The 13,400-nt window shown below is 54.4% G+C and overlaps 1 protein-coding gene across 1 annotated transcript; it reads left to right on the forward strand.

The window, feature by feature from the left end:
• Positions 1-6,901: 6,901 nt before the first annotated feature.
• Positions 6,902-9,381, forward strand: LOC121835914 (the record flags this gene model as incomplete). Its single annotated transcript, XM_042290459.1, has 2 exons — positions 6,902-8,001; positions 9,312-9,381. Coding segments are annotated over exons 1-2 (1,170 nt in total), but the record flags the coding sequence as incomplete, so codon positions are not given.
• Positions 9,382-13,400: the final 4,019 nt, after the last annotated feature.

The raw sequence follows: 13,400 nt of genomic DNA on the forward strand, positions 1-13,400 counted from the left end.
TAGAAAGTTGTCCATTCTATCGCAGAAATAGGCTGTAGTCATGGCTGCCTCAGGAAGCTGCTTTTCATAAACAATGAAAAGGATTGTAAGACAGACTGAGGCACTCATTACCTGTGCGGCACGTTTTACTTTCATGTTATTGGAAGGGTTTTGAAAAATGTGTCTCTCAGAAAGTTTCGGAGCCAGTCGCAACCTCATCTCATGGGTAGAACGATAAAGTTTAACAATATGGGACCATACGCTCAATGACCTCATTTCCAATGCAAATTCGTGTGCTTGGAGATTGTTCCTGGTTGTTTTAATAAGGTGCGGAACATCATCAAAGATAAAGTAAACATATTCGTTATCAACTTCAAAAAAACACGGCTTACCTACAGACACACCAAGTTGGTTGGCCAAGCTTACGTTTGAAGCCCCCTGATCACAAACCAAAACCTTTACTGTGAAGCCAGTCGTAAGCTCTTGCAATGAGAGAATTGAGGAGACTGCGGATAACAGAAAACGGTGTTGAAGTGTGCACAACAGTGTATGCAAGTGGCTCAACACACTTCCTGGAAATTCCAGAGAGCACAACACAACAACCAAGGATCTATCTGAAACACCGTTCAACACCGTCATCTGTAAATCCACGGACAATGTCGTTCTCAGGGTCATAAGTCAAGTCCCTTTTCAAAGAAATCTCATCGAAAATCAAGGTGCACACACGATTACAGCCCGACAGCCCGACGGAAACAACAGCGCGAGAAGCTCAAGCCGGTCGGCTCCACAAACTCACGCCGAGCATGCGAGCACGCGGGCAGTCATGCGTCACCTTGTTTGATACAAAGCCGACCGAACACGCCTGCAGCAGAAAGCACAAACGGACGGCACGCACGGCACGGACGAACGACGCACGGAGGAGCAGAGGCAAGCAGGCACACGGCAGGCCGTGGCAGGCGCCATTCCTCACGTGATTTTTGTGGCATATTAAATTAAAACTATTTAGTCGTTTTAAGTACTTTACAGAATTTTAAAGCATAACATTTTCAAAAATGAATACTTCTCACGGAAAGAGTTTTAACTAATTTTAACGAAATTACAGAAAAGCGCCACGTAGCGGAGGGCATTAAACGCACTATCTGGGCCGCGAATCGGCTTCTGTGTCCTCCCTCTTTACGTTTACCATATTGCTCTATGCGCCGCGTAGAGAGAAGGAGAGTAGTGAAGGACGAAGGCGAGAGGGAGGCGGCGTCACGGGGCGGAAGCCAATGCGGGAAACCGGTGAACAACGAAAGCAGCGTGAGGCAGCGAACGCCGCTGCTAAGCATGCAAAGCGGGCGAACGAGACAGAGGAGCGGAAGCAGCTCCTAGCTCTGCTGACCGAAATGCAGGGCAAGAAGCGGCAAGCCGACTCGGGTCTGCGTGCGACAGAGGCTGGGGCGGAGCGGGCTCGGCGAGCCCGCTTCGCCGGGAAAAATCGAAGGAAGTCTTAGTTTTTACTATAAAATAAACGTAATTTCCCAAGTGTAAAGCTACATCGAAGTACCTACATGAAGTTTGGTGGTCTGTGAGGGTCAAATTGCAGTTCTTATCCCTCCCGGGGGTTTCCACGAACACCGTACCTACGTAAAGTCGAGTTTAGTTATAGAGTGTCGTCACTTAGAGATGACATAGTCAGAGTTAAGTGTTTTCGTTCTTAATGTCGGGAGCCAGGGTTCGTGAATGTACCGTGCACATGAGTGTGTTATATCATGAATATATATTATTTTGTTACGCTCGTATAGAGAATTTAGAGTCCTATACGCGAGCGAAATGGATGAAATCCTAGGTTGGCCTTATTATAAATAGAATCTGTTTTTTTCTTAGCAGATAATAAATTCAGCGAATACGATTAATATAATCATCATTAATATGCATATAATCTTAGTAAAATCTGCAGCAAAAGCAAATTGTTGTGTGTATGTTTATACAGCCGGAAGTTAGTCTGCCTCACTGATCTCTATGTCTATTTGCTGGATCGCATTTGACCAGCTCCGCCTATGGACGGGAATGCGGCCACGGTCGGCCATCTTTTTGGTATAGTTATATTATCTCTCGCCATCATAGTAATATGGCGGACAGCGCAATGGCGGCAGGCTGCCATAAAATAGCCGTGGGTCTAGTACGCTGTACGGTGGGTTATATTTCGTGCTTGATTGAAGTTGTTCGACGAAGTAGACTCTTCAAAGACGGCGTGAACGGTAGCCTCATCTTTGAGGACTCCGCGAAAGTTCTACGAAAGCGCAGCACCGGGGAAAAGCAGCGCAGCTCGCTTTGAAAGCAGACTCCGTACCGGCGTCTGCTTTCGATGCTTCTTTCGATGCTTCTTTCGATGCGTGCTGTGCTGCTTTTCCCCGGTGCTGCGATTTCGTGAAACTTTCACCAGGTCCTCAATGATCGGGGTACCGTTGACGCCTGGTTTCAAAAATATTTTTCGTCAAACAATTTCACTTAAGCACGAAATATCACCCACGCTATTTTGATGGCAGCCTGCCACCACAACTGCCACAACGCTGTCTGCCATGAATGGATGATAGTGGCTGCAGCAGCTGTACCTTGGCTAGAGGTAATATAACTTTACAAAAAAGATGGCCGCCATTGGCCGCATTCGCGGAGCGGGCAAACGCGATCCAGCAATTCTCATTTAGATAGTGGTCTGCCTCAGTGGGCATCCTGTGTCCCAGAAGTAGATGAGCAATTTAGCCAGTGCAGTACAACCGCTAACTTGGGGTCCGTATAGCCTCGCCCCACTAGAGCGACAAACACCGGTTTTTGTCCGACGACACCACAAAGTTCCGTGTCGCCGATGATGTCCCACTGCAACGACCGACACCCACTACAATCGCCGACAAGCGCCGACAAACGATCGACGACGGACGAGTTCTTGTCTGTCGTTGGACTTGAAGCGCAGCAAGCAGTCCCACTGAGGAACATCTCTCGGAGACAAACCTATCCTCCTCGCCCGTTTATGCCTCCTGTTGCCTCCCTTCAACCCTTCCTCCCGGAACGAGAAACCCTCGGCGGCCACTCCTCGTTCCCGGCCCCGCACTTCCGGTCCATCGATTGCACGTAGTGGTTGCGGGTGCGGCTTGCTGGCTGGCACCGGGTGGTCGTGTTGCGAAAGGGAATTCGCTGTGGCTGGTTTTGCTCGCGAAAACTTGGTGCGCGAGGTGGTGCTTCAAGATGCCGAAGTCTACGCCGCTGCATCAGGATGGATATACCCATGTGCTAGGACTGACCAAAGTAAGACCGCTCACCACGAAGCAGGGTTGGGCAGAAATACTCAAAAATTTATTTGGAACTACAAATACTGGGATACATTGAAATAGTAGCTAAAATACTGATACTAAGATACATCTGTAAAAATGTATCGCGATACGTATCGGAAATACATTTTAAAAAGAGGCAAAAAGTATTTGGAAATACAAATACAGGAATACATTTTAGGGAGTGCAGAAATACAAATACAGAAATACTGATACTGCAATACATTTTCCAAATTTTTTGAGACGCCAACTAAGATGAAGCTTGAAGTTTGAAGTGGATGTTTTCGATGCCGAAATTACTTTCCTGTAGGCTTGGCACTTTGCCTTGAAGGAAGTGCTTTCGGACGACAAGGAGTCTTCAATGGGCCCAAAAAAACATTCCAACAATTGCTGACCGCGGTCCCTTTCATGAGATCCTGTCTGTCTGACGAGGGAATCCTGTCAACATTGATCACATTATGTCACGGTGGAATGAACTGGAATTCTTTATCTGTAGGTGTGGCTTGAACATGAAACTTTACCACGCTGCTGTATGAAAAGTCAATGCGTACTGTCGTTGTAGGCTACCTAGCTGAAGATCGTGCATTGCATGCAGTATCATTTGTAATTTTTGAGAATAGTGGACCACCTGAAGCATCTTGGAATACATGTCTTATCTTCTGTTTTACAGTTGAAAAAACGATACGGTAGCATCCCTGTTCTGAAGGTCCTTACTACCGACCCTCCGCCACCGACGCGCGGATTGCAGTCCTCAAGTTTTGCCTAGCATTATCCAAACAAAGACCTCGTGGATTGCGTGCTGATATTGCCGGCACAGGTGCGAGCTGTCCAAGAAACAGCGGTCTCGAGACTAGTCGCAGGAGTACGTAGTCTGGGATGGCACAGCGAGGCCACTTCTGGCCTCTTTCTGGGTTTCGGATCACCAGAGCAGCGGGATACGTTCACGTCGGCTGATGACGTACCCTTGAGCCGTGCAATGTTACTGGCGCAGCCGTAGATGCATGCGAATATGTGTTAAACTTCACAGCGTGAGTCTTCGTATACTATTTCAGGTCAACCACCGCCAGGCTGGTGTTGCAACGGAATGTGACTCAGCTTTGCCGGCTGGGTGTACTTTGTACGCTAAGGCAAGAGAGACGGTTAGCAGCGGACATTGGTTGCCGGGAAACAATGACTGAAGAAATCCCTACCTAAGGACCTGCGGCAGAAGATGCTCTGACTCCACTCCTGGCACGCCACCTGATTCGGGTCCCCGACTACGCAACACTTCTCAGAAGAGAGAAGAGGACGTATAGAAAAATAGTTTGCAGAATCAAAAGGAACCTTGGTCAGCATAGTAACAATACCCCAGCATCTCCTTGACTCTAAGCCCTTAGAACTTAGAAGTAAAAAAAAAAAAATGCGTTCGGCCTTGTTACTTTTTTTATTTTTATTTTTTTTCGGGGGGGGGGGGGGGGGGGGGGAGTATTTCTCAAGAATTGTAACGAAATACATTTCATCCTGATTGTATCGCGATACAAAGAAACATTCCGAATGTATTTCGATACAGGAATACAGATACTGGTAAAAAAAAATGTATCGCGATACAGAAATACAGATACGAAATGTATTTCTGAAATACTATCGCGATACATTTGTATCGCGATACTGCCCAACTCTGCCACGAAGTAGGACACGACGTTCCGTGGCAAGTTATTCCGGCAGACGAGAGACTTGTCATCACGTTCTGTGATAATCGGGATACCGTACATTGTCCATCAAAGAGCGCTTGTCCTCGCGATCATTAGAATATGAAGTTATAAACATCCTCAAAATCAGCGTGAAACTTCGTGGCGCTCACCTAGAATGCCCCGAATGGCCCAAAAAAAGAACGATTCTGGTATTTCTAGTTCGGAAAAAGTTTGGTGTCGATTGTCACGACTGTTTACGGAAAGTCGCCAACGGCAAATGAAGGCAAGCGGAAGCTTTAATGAAGAAATAAAGTAATCGTCTCCCCTTTCACCGTGTTTGTCGGCGCCTTTTATGCCCAAAGAACAAAACACGAAAACCGCGTCACCAGACTTTGTTTGTCTGTGTATTTTGAAGTGTTTTGTTGACAACTCCAGTCCCACTAGGAAACAAGTTTCCTCGTCCCCGTGTTCTGCGTCGTGTCCGCCAGGTGGGACGGCGGACTCCAACAAACAGGCTGTCTGTCGGTGTCGTCTGTCGCTCGTTGTCGTGTGTCGCTGTCGTTTGTTGCTGTCTGTCGCTCTAGTGGGACGCGGCTATTAACGTGCACCACGTAGTAGTGATACACGACCGCACGCCGGTACGATGCTCATCCAGATCGAAACGGGCAGGGATGGGGCTCAAACCCAGGATCCCTGGGTTCTGCAGCGCGAGCTTTCGCTCCACGTGCTCCGAGCGGGTGTGCACTAGCCCACTCGGCCTCCGATCCCCCTAAAATCTGCAGGTTTTTACCTTAATCTGCGGAGATGTTGCAGCGACACCTTTTGTGGCGCATTGTAATACGCTTGTGTGCGTATATATTCTGCCTTTATTTATTCAATCAAAATACAGAATAATGATCACTGAATTATACAGTAAAGAAAAAATACTTTACATAAATCAACGTCCCATCCTAAGACTAAATCAAGCAAGTGTGGTTAGGACTGGTGGGTTGCTTTACGTCTGATGGTACACGGAAACCGAATTCTACGGGGAGGAATGTGAGGAACCACTGGTTTTCTCGACTAGTGACGTTGACGTTCAAATTTCCAGTGATGAGTGGTAGTCTTTGACAGATGCCAATGAGAAGTTTTGCAACGTTAAGTTTCTGATATCAGAGTAGGATGTAGTGAGCCAAGCTCTACACGGAAAGGGTGGCCTCATACTCGGGCTATTGCACAATGCAGGCGTCTTCACAGCTTATGGCGCACCGTGAATTCACGAGGGCGCCCATCAAACCATTCGGCCAATCTTGGCCGCGACACGATCACATGGTCGTGTTGCCGCGGGGTCGATCGGGATCTCGAATTCGGCTCCCGACGCGCCGCTTTCTCTCCTAGCCACTGGAGGGCGCTGCAGGCGCCCCCGTGGCAGGCGAGGAGAAACCTCCTCGCCCATCGATAGATATACTCGGTGGGGCAGGGGGCAAGAGGCCTCTAAGAACTCCGGACGCGACCGAGACGCAGGCACTGGCAGGCAAGTGGGTGGCGCTGGCGACCGGATCTAGGATATCGCGGGACGCGAGGCCTAAGGGCCTCCTTTGTGTTTAGCTTTAGCCTGAACGTGCATTTGTAAATAATTGTGTAATGTAGCTTGTATTTGTAGTTTAGATTGAGTGTTTTGTAGTGTTGTGTTTTATTGTACGAATAAACGGGGAGCGGAATCCCGCTCCCGTGAAAGAACCAGGCTGGACTCGGTTTGTTGACGGACCACGTGGGAAATGGCGAATCGGCGGCGGTACGCGATTTCCTACAAATGGCGCCCAACGTGGGGCAGGCGAGCCGTAATTACGGTCGCAACGTCCGTCGACGACACTGCGTGGAAGTTCACGCGGGGCGGTCCCCCTGGTTGGCGAGTTTATACCGCGGCACTGCGAAAGTGGGAAGGGTACGTCCAAACAACTGTTCGAGATGGCCACGGGTAATTTCGCCCTCACGGATTTAATGTTTTTGGCCGACGTCGCTACATCGACGGGGCTGGCGGAGCGGAACGGCGCGGCGATGACCGCAGCGCCGAGTCCGGACACGCCGACGGTAGCGCCGGTCGTGTCTATGCCGCAAAGCTCGGAGATGTCCCGTGAATCCACGGCGTTGGTTGCGGCGTTCGCTCAGGCCTTACAGAGCATGCAGAGGCAAACGCCGCCGCCAAGAACCCTCATCCGCATTCCGGTGCCGGAGTACAGCGGACACAGCGATCGAGCTCTGAGCGCGACCGACTTCTTGCTGGAAATCCAGCGATATCGGAAGGCTACCGGCCTGACAGAGAGGGAGACGCTAGGCAGAGTTCTGCCGGTGGCTCTTGTAGGCCCAGCAGCCAGGTGGCATCGCCTTGTGGGCGAGTCAGCCGGAACACTCGACGAGTTCACGGCCCTCTTCCGACAAGAATTCTTGCCGGCAGACTACCTGCCAAGAATGCGCAGGGAACTGGAGGAAAGAACGCAGGCTCCCGCTGAGCCCTTCGGAGAGTACTTGCGGGCAATGCAGGAACTCCTGCAGATCGCCGATCCGAATGCTACGAACCAGGAGCAGGTCGAGCGGGTGGTGAGGCAGGCGCATCCCACCTTCTCGCGGTATCTGCGTGGGCGCCCATTCGGAAGTCTGAGTGAGCTCGCACAGGAGGCGCGCAGGGTTCAGGCCGACATACTGGCGGAGCGCAGGTACCACCTTCCCCCAGCACCAATCGACACGCTCGAACCGCGATGCGCGTGGCAGGGGCCGGTGCCACGTGGGTATCGACGGGGGGAGGCCGCAATGGCGGAGGCCAGCGGGGAGCCGAGCGGGAATCCCTGGGAGCTCACGGATGACGCCTTGGAGCCAGGATCGCGCCGAGGAGGGAGCGCGGCCGTCCACGCGACGGAATTCCGTCCGACCGGCGCACCACGGATCGCCGCAGCCCAGGAGCAGGCTGCCGCCGACCCGCTGCCACAAAGGGGTGAGCGCATCGGACGTCCCACTGGGGAGAATCCTATCCCAGGTTGGCGAGGCCGCTGCTTTCGGTGCCACGAAATCGGGCACTATAGGAGCGACTGCACAAGGGAGATTCCGGGAAACGGAGGAGGCCGCCGATAAAGTTATCGGCGGCGAAACAGACCAACGAGCGGGTCCCCGACACCCCTTCGACCGTGTGCGTGCCGACGGCGTATCGAGTCGGAGCAGCGACAAGCACCGCGGCCCCATTTATTTCCCTGACGGTGGCGGGAAAGGAGTTCGCAGCTCTTCTGGATAGCGGGGCTAGTGCGTCGCTAATTGGGGACGAGGTCCTCAGGCATCTCCAACAGAAGTCCGTTCGGGTGAGGCATGGGGAGACCACTTTCCAGTTGGCTTGTGGGTCGACGACTTCGAGGGGAGCAGTGCGTCTCGTGGTACGTTGGAATCAACGCGCGCAGAGACAGCGGTTCGTCCATTTGGCCGGGCTGACAGTGCCCATCATTCTGGGACGGGATTTCCTGGCCCACACTGGCATCATCATTGACGTGGCAAGTGGCGGGTACCGAGAGGGGGCACATGCACCCCTTTCAAGTTTCCGAGAGCGCTCCATGGGGGCCATGGCGGCAGCGCTGGGAAAAGCGACAGAACAGGAAAGAACCGACCGCGACGACGCCATGCCCATGAGTCACCCAACTCCGAGCTCCGCCGAGCACTGCGACGAGATGGGCCACCCGTTGGCCAATGCCGATGGACTGTCCGGACCAGAGCGAGAGAGGTTGGCGGCTTTGCTGCACAACTTTGACGAAATGTTCACCGAACAGCCGGGCTGCACTAAGCAGGTGCAACATCGCATTGAAACTGGGGACGCACGCCCTTGGAAGTCCAATCCGCGTCCTGTGAGCCTGGCGAAGCGAAAAGCGATAGATGCCGCAGTCGATGAGCTCCTGAAGTCGGGAATCATTCGCCGGTCATCAGGACCCTGGGGATTCCCGGTGGTTTTGGTGCCCAAGAAGAACGGAACATCGAGACTCTGCGTCGATTATCGGCGCTTGAACGCGGTGACCGTAAAAGATGCGTATCCATTTCCGAGCATCGAAGAAATCATCTCGAATCTGGGGAAGGCGAAGTATTTCACTACCCTCGACGCAAGCAAAGGCTACCTCCAAGTGGAGATGAGCCCGGGCGACGAAAGCAAAACTGCATTCGTGTGTCACCGAGGCTTGTTCGAGTTCACTCGGATGCCGTTCGGATTAACAGGTGCACCGATGACATTTCAGCGGTTGATCGACGGAGTGCTCGGAGATGCCAAGTGGCAGCACGCGCTCGCGTACCTGGACGACATCATTGTGTACTCGGAAACTTTCGAGGACCACCTTCGTCACCTCGAGGACAGATTCCGGGAAACGGAGGAGGCCGCCGATAAAGTTATCGGCGGCGAAACAGACCAACGAGCGGGTCCCCGACACCCCTTCGACCGTGTGCGTGCCGACGGCGTATCGAGTCGGAGCAGCGACAAGCACCGCGGCCCCATTTATTTCCCTGACGGTGGCGGGAAAGGAGTTCGCAGCTCTTCTGGATAGCGGGGCTAGTGCGTCGCTAATTGGGGACGAGGTCCTCAGGCATCTCCAACAGAAGTCCGTTCGGGTGAGGCATGGGGAGACCACTTTCCAGTTGGCTTGTGGGTCGACGACTTCGAGGGGAGCAGTGCGTCTCGTGGTACGTTGGAATCAACGCGCGCAGAGACAGCGGTTCGTCCATTTGGCCGGGCTGACAGTGCCCATCATTCTGGGACGGGATTTCCTGGCCCACACTGGCATCATCATTGACGTGGCAAGTGGCGGGTACCGAGAGGGGGCACATGCACCCCTTTCAAGTTTCCGAGAGCGCTCCATGGGGGCCATGGCGGCAGCGCTGGGAAAAGCGACAGAACAGGAAAGAACCGACCGCGACGACGCCATGCCCATGAGTCACCCAACTCCGAGCTCCGCCGAGCACTGCGACGAGATGGGCCACCCGTTGGCCAATGCCGATGGACTGTCCGGACCAGAGCGAGAGAGGTTGGCGGCTTTGCTGCACAACTTTGACGAAATGTTCACCGAACAGCCGGGCTGCACTAAGCAGGTGCAACATCGCATTGAAACTGGGGACGCACGCCCTTGGAAGTCCAATCCGCGTCCTGTGAGCCTGGCGAAGCGAAAAGCGATAGATGCCGCAGTCGATGAGCTCCTGAAGTCGGGAATCATTCGCCGGTCATCAGGACCCTGGGGATTCCCGGTGGTTTTGGTGCCCAAGAAGAACGGAACATCGAGACTCTGCGTCGATTATCGGCGCTGAACCCGGCGGAGAAGAACTACACGGTGAGTGAGCGCGAATGCCTCGCCATCATTTTTGCTCTTAAGAAGTTCGATCATTATGTCGAGGGGACGGAATTCACGATCGAGACGGACCATATGGCCCTCGCGTGGCTCTCCCGAATCAAGGAACCCGCCGGAAGACTGGCGCGCTGGGCCTTGACACTGCAGAAGTACGAGTACCGAATTCGGTACCGGAAGGGCACGACAAATGTGGTGGCCGACGCGCTCTCCCGCGCACCCGTGGATCCCCCACCGCGCGAGGCAGCAGACTACGGAGGCGGGGCCATCCCCCAGGAGACGGGAAATCCCGCCTCTCGCTCCGCTCCCCACTGTGGCGGCGTCGCGCAGCTGGCTGAGGCGATTACCTCACTGGGACCGGCGTTCAACCGAACGGAACTGTACGAAGCACAGCAGAGCGATTCGTTTTGTCGCGCTATCTTCGACCGGCTCAGGCAAGAGATGGATCCTGACCAGACGGGCGAAAAGACGCTCCGGCACTCCGGAACACCGAGAGGGCCAAGTGCCACCGCCCAGGAGTCAGACATTGAAGCAGGTGAGCTGGAGTCTTACCTGATCGATGGGGACGGCGTCCTGCTGCGCTACTTCCCGGAAGAGAGCGATTCAAGTGAGTCGTTCAAGACCGTGATTCCCCGCGATCTCAGAGTGGCAGCGCTGCGTCACTACCACGATGCGGACGGTCATGGCAGTGCACCGAAGTCGTGGCATAAGCTGCGCCGTTTCGCTACCTGGCCGGGCATGAAGGGGCAGCTGTGCCGTTATGTCCGTAGCTGCGCAGTGTGCCAAGAGCGCAAGCCCAGGGGCGGCAGACCACCCGGCCTGCTCGAGCCCATCGTGAGTACGCGGCCATGGGAGATCGCGGCCTGCGACTTGATGGGACCCCTGCCGCGGTCAAGCGGAGGCTATCAACATGTGTTGGTAGTCACTTGCCACTTCACCGGATTCGTCGAGATGTTTCCAATGCGGAAGGTGACAGCCAAGGGAGTCCTGAGCAGGCTGTCCGAGGTCTGGTGTCGCTACGGGTTCCCCGAGAGACTGGTGAGTGACAACGCCTCGATATTTTGCTCGAAAGTCTTCGCGGCAACCTGCCAGGCCCTCGGGATTAAGCATTGTAAGACTTCGTGTTACCATCCACAAGCAAATGTGACCGAGCGGCGGAACCGCGACATCAAGCCGCTGCTCGGGGCGTATGCTCGAAAGCAGCGGGACTGGGATCTGCATTTGGATTCGATTTCGTTTGCATTGCGGTCCAACCTCAACCGCAGCACTGGGTTCACGCCTTCGCTTTTGAACTTCGGCAGAGAACTCTCTACGCCGACCGATGCGGTTCTTCGCCCGCGACAGAGCGCGGCCAGAGCGGTGCCCTCGTACGAGGACTTCGCGACGCGCACAAGAGAGCGACTGTCGCGGGCGCTGGACGCCGCCCGCGGAAACAGGGCTCGCGCGCGGGCGGAGCAGAAGAACACCTATGACAAAGCGCACCGCGATGCGCAGTTCGAGGTGGGCGACACCGTTCTGCGGCGAAGTCACGTGCAGAGCGATGCGAGTAAGTTCTTCTCGGCGGCGTTGGCCCCCAAGTGGGTTGGCCCCTTTGTCATCGATTCCAAGAAGTCTCGACTGACATACACGCTGAGGGACCAGAATTCTGATCTCGTCCGCGGGACAGTCCACATCGGCGAACTGAAACCCTTTTTCCCCAGGGAAGGGGATGAGCCGGTCAAGCGGCCGCAAAGGGGCATTCGCGGGCGCCAACGATCTCAGGAGTTCCTGGGACCACCGCGGCACAGCTACAACACGCGTAGCCAGAGGCAACCCGATGGGATCGGAACTTCGTAGAGTGCGTGGCCCGGGAAAGGGAAGAAGAGGGGGGAGCGATCCGAAATCGACGTTCCCGGCATTTTTTTTATTGTTTTTCTTTGTGGGTGGGGGGAGGGTGCCTCGGAACCCTCAGTGTTTGTTTTTCTTGTTTGTGCTTTGAATGTTTTTGTTTTTTTTTGTTTTTTGTTTTTTCTTGTGCGTCATCGCCCCTGCGGCTGCTGCTTCGAGACGCAACTTGGTGTGCATCGAATGGTCCTCTCTGGGAGGGATGAAAAGAGGAGTCGCCGTTTGGACAAACACCAGCTTGGGCTGAGCTCCTCGTCTTCTGGCAGCGTATTCCCCGGCAGGAACCACAGCTCGGGGAGCCTTGTGGGACGTCTGCGACGCCACGCAGGACGCCGGGGTGCAGTTCTCAGTGACACTGGACTTCCAGCCCCGCATCGTTCCGGGAGGGCGGTCGCAGCTGGGTCGCAACCACAGTCCCTCTCCGGTGCACCACTCTGTGGAGGGGCCAGTCTCATGGTGGCCAGGCACACTGCTCAAGGACCCCGTTGCCCCGGAGGCCGCCGCCAAGCCGAAGTCGACACAGTCTACTGCGAGGTGTGTGGTGGCCGCGCACCCCAGGTCTCGGGCGAACTGATGGACCTCAGTGAGGACGACCCATGGGACCAGCGGTGTGTGTGTGCGTGTGGGGGGTCTCCAGGCCAAACCAAGCGACGGTGTTCCCAGCAGCCTAGCCGTACGTCTGAATTCCGGCGTACTTCGATTTTTAGGAGAGGGGAGTATGGCGCACCGTGAATTCACGAGGGCGCCCATCAAACCATTCGGCCAATCTTGGCCGCGACACGATCACATGGTCGTGTTGCCGCGGGGTCGATCGGGATCTCGAATTCGGCTCCCGACGCGCCGCTTTCTCTCCTAGCCACTGGAGGGCGCTGCAGGCGCCCCCGTGGCAGGCGAGGAGAAACCTCCTCGCCCATCGATAGATATACTCGGTGGGGCAGGGGGCAAGAGGCCTCTAAGAACTCCGGACGCGACCGAGACGCAGGCACTGGCAGGCAAGTGGGTGGCGCTGGCGACCGGATCTAGGATATCGCGGGACGCGAGGCCTAAGGGCCTCCTTTGTGTTTAGCTTTAGCCTGAACGTGCATTTGTAAATAATTGTGTAATGTAGCTTGTATTTGTAGTTTAGATTGAGTGTTTTGTAGTGTTGTGTTTTATTGTACGAATAAACGGGGAGCGGAATCCCGCTCCCGTGAAAGAACCAGGCTGGACTCGGTTTGTTGACGGAC

Source organism: Ixodes scapularis, unplaced genomic scaffold (genome assembly GCF_016920785.2).
Source record: "Ixodes scapularis isolate PalLabHiFi unplaced genomic scaffold, ASM1692078v2 PGA_scaffold1__304_contigs__length_218370807, whole genome shotgun sequence".
In the NCBI taxonomy this organism is placed as follows: domain Eukaryota; kingdom Metazoa; phylum Arthropoda; class Arachnida; order Ixodida; family Ixodidae; genus Ixodes; species Ixodes scapularis.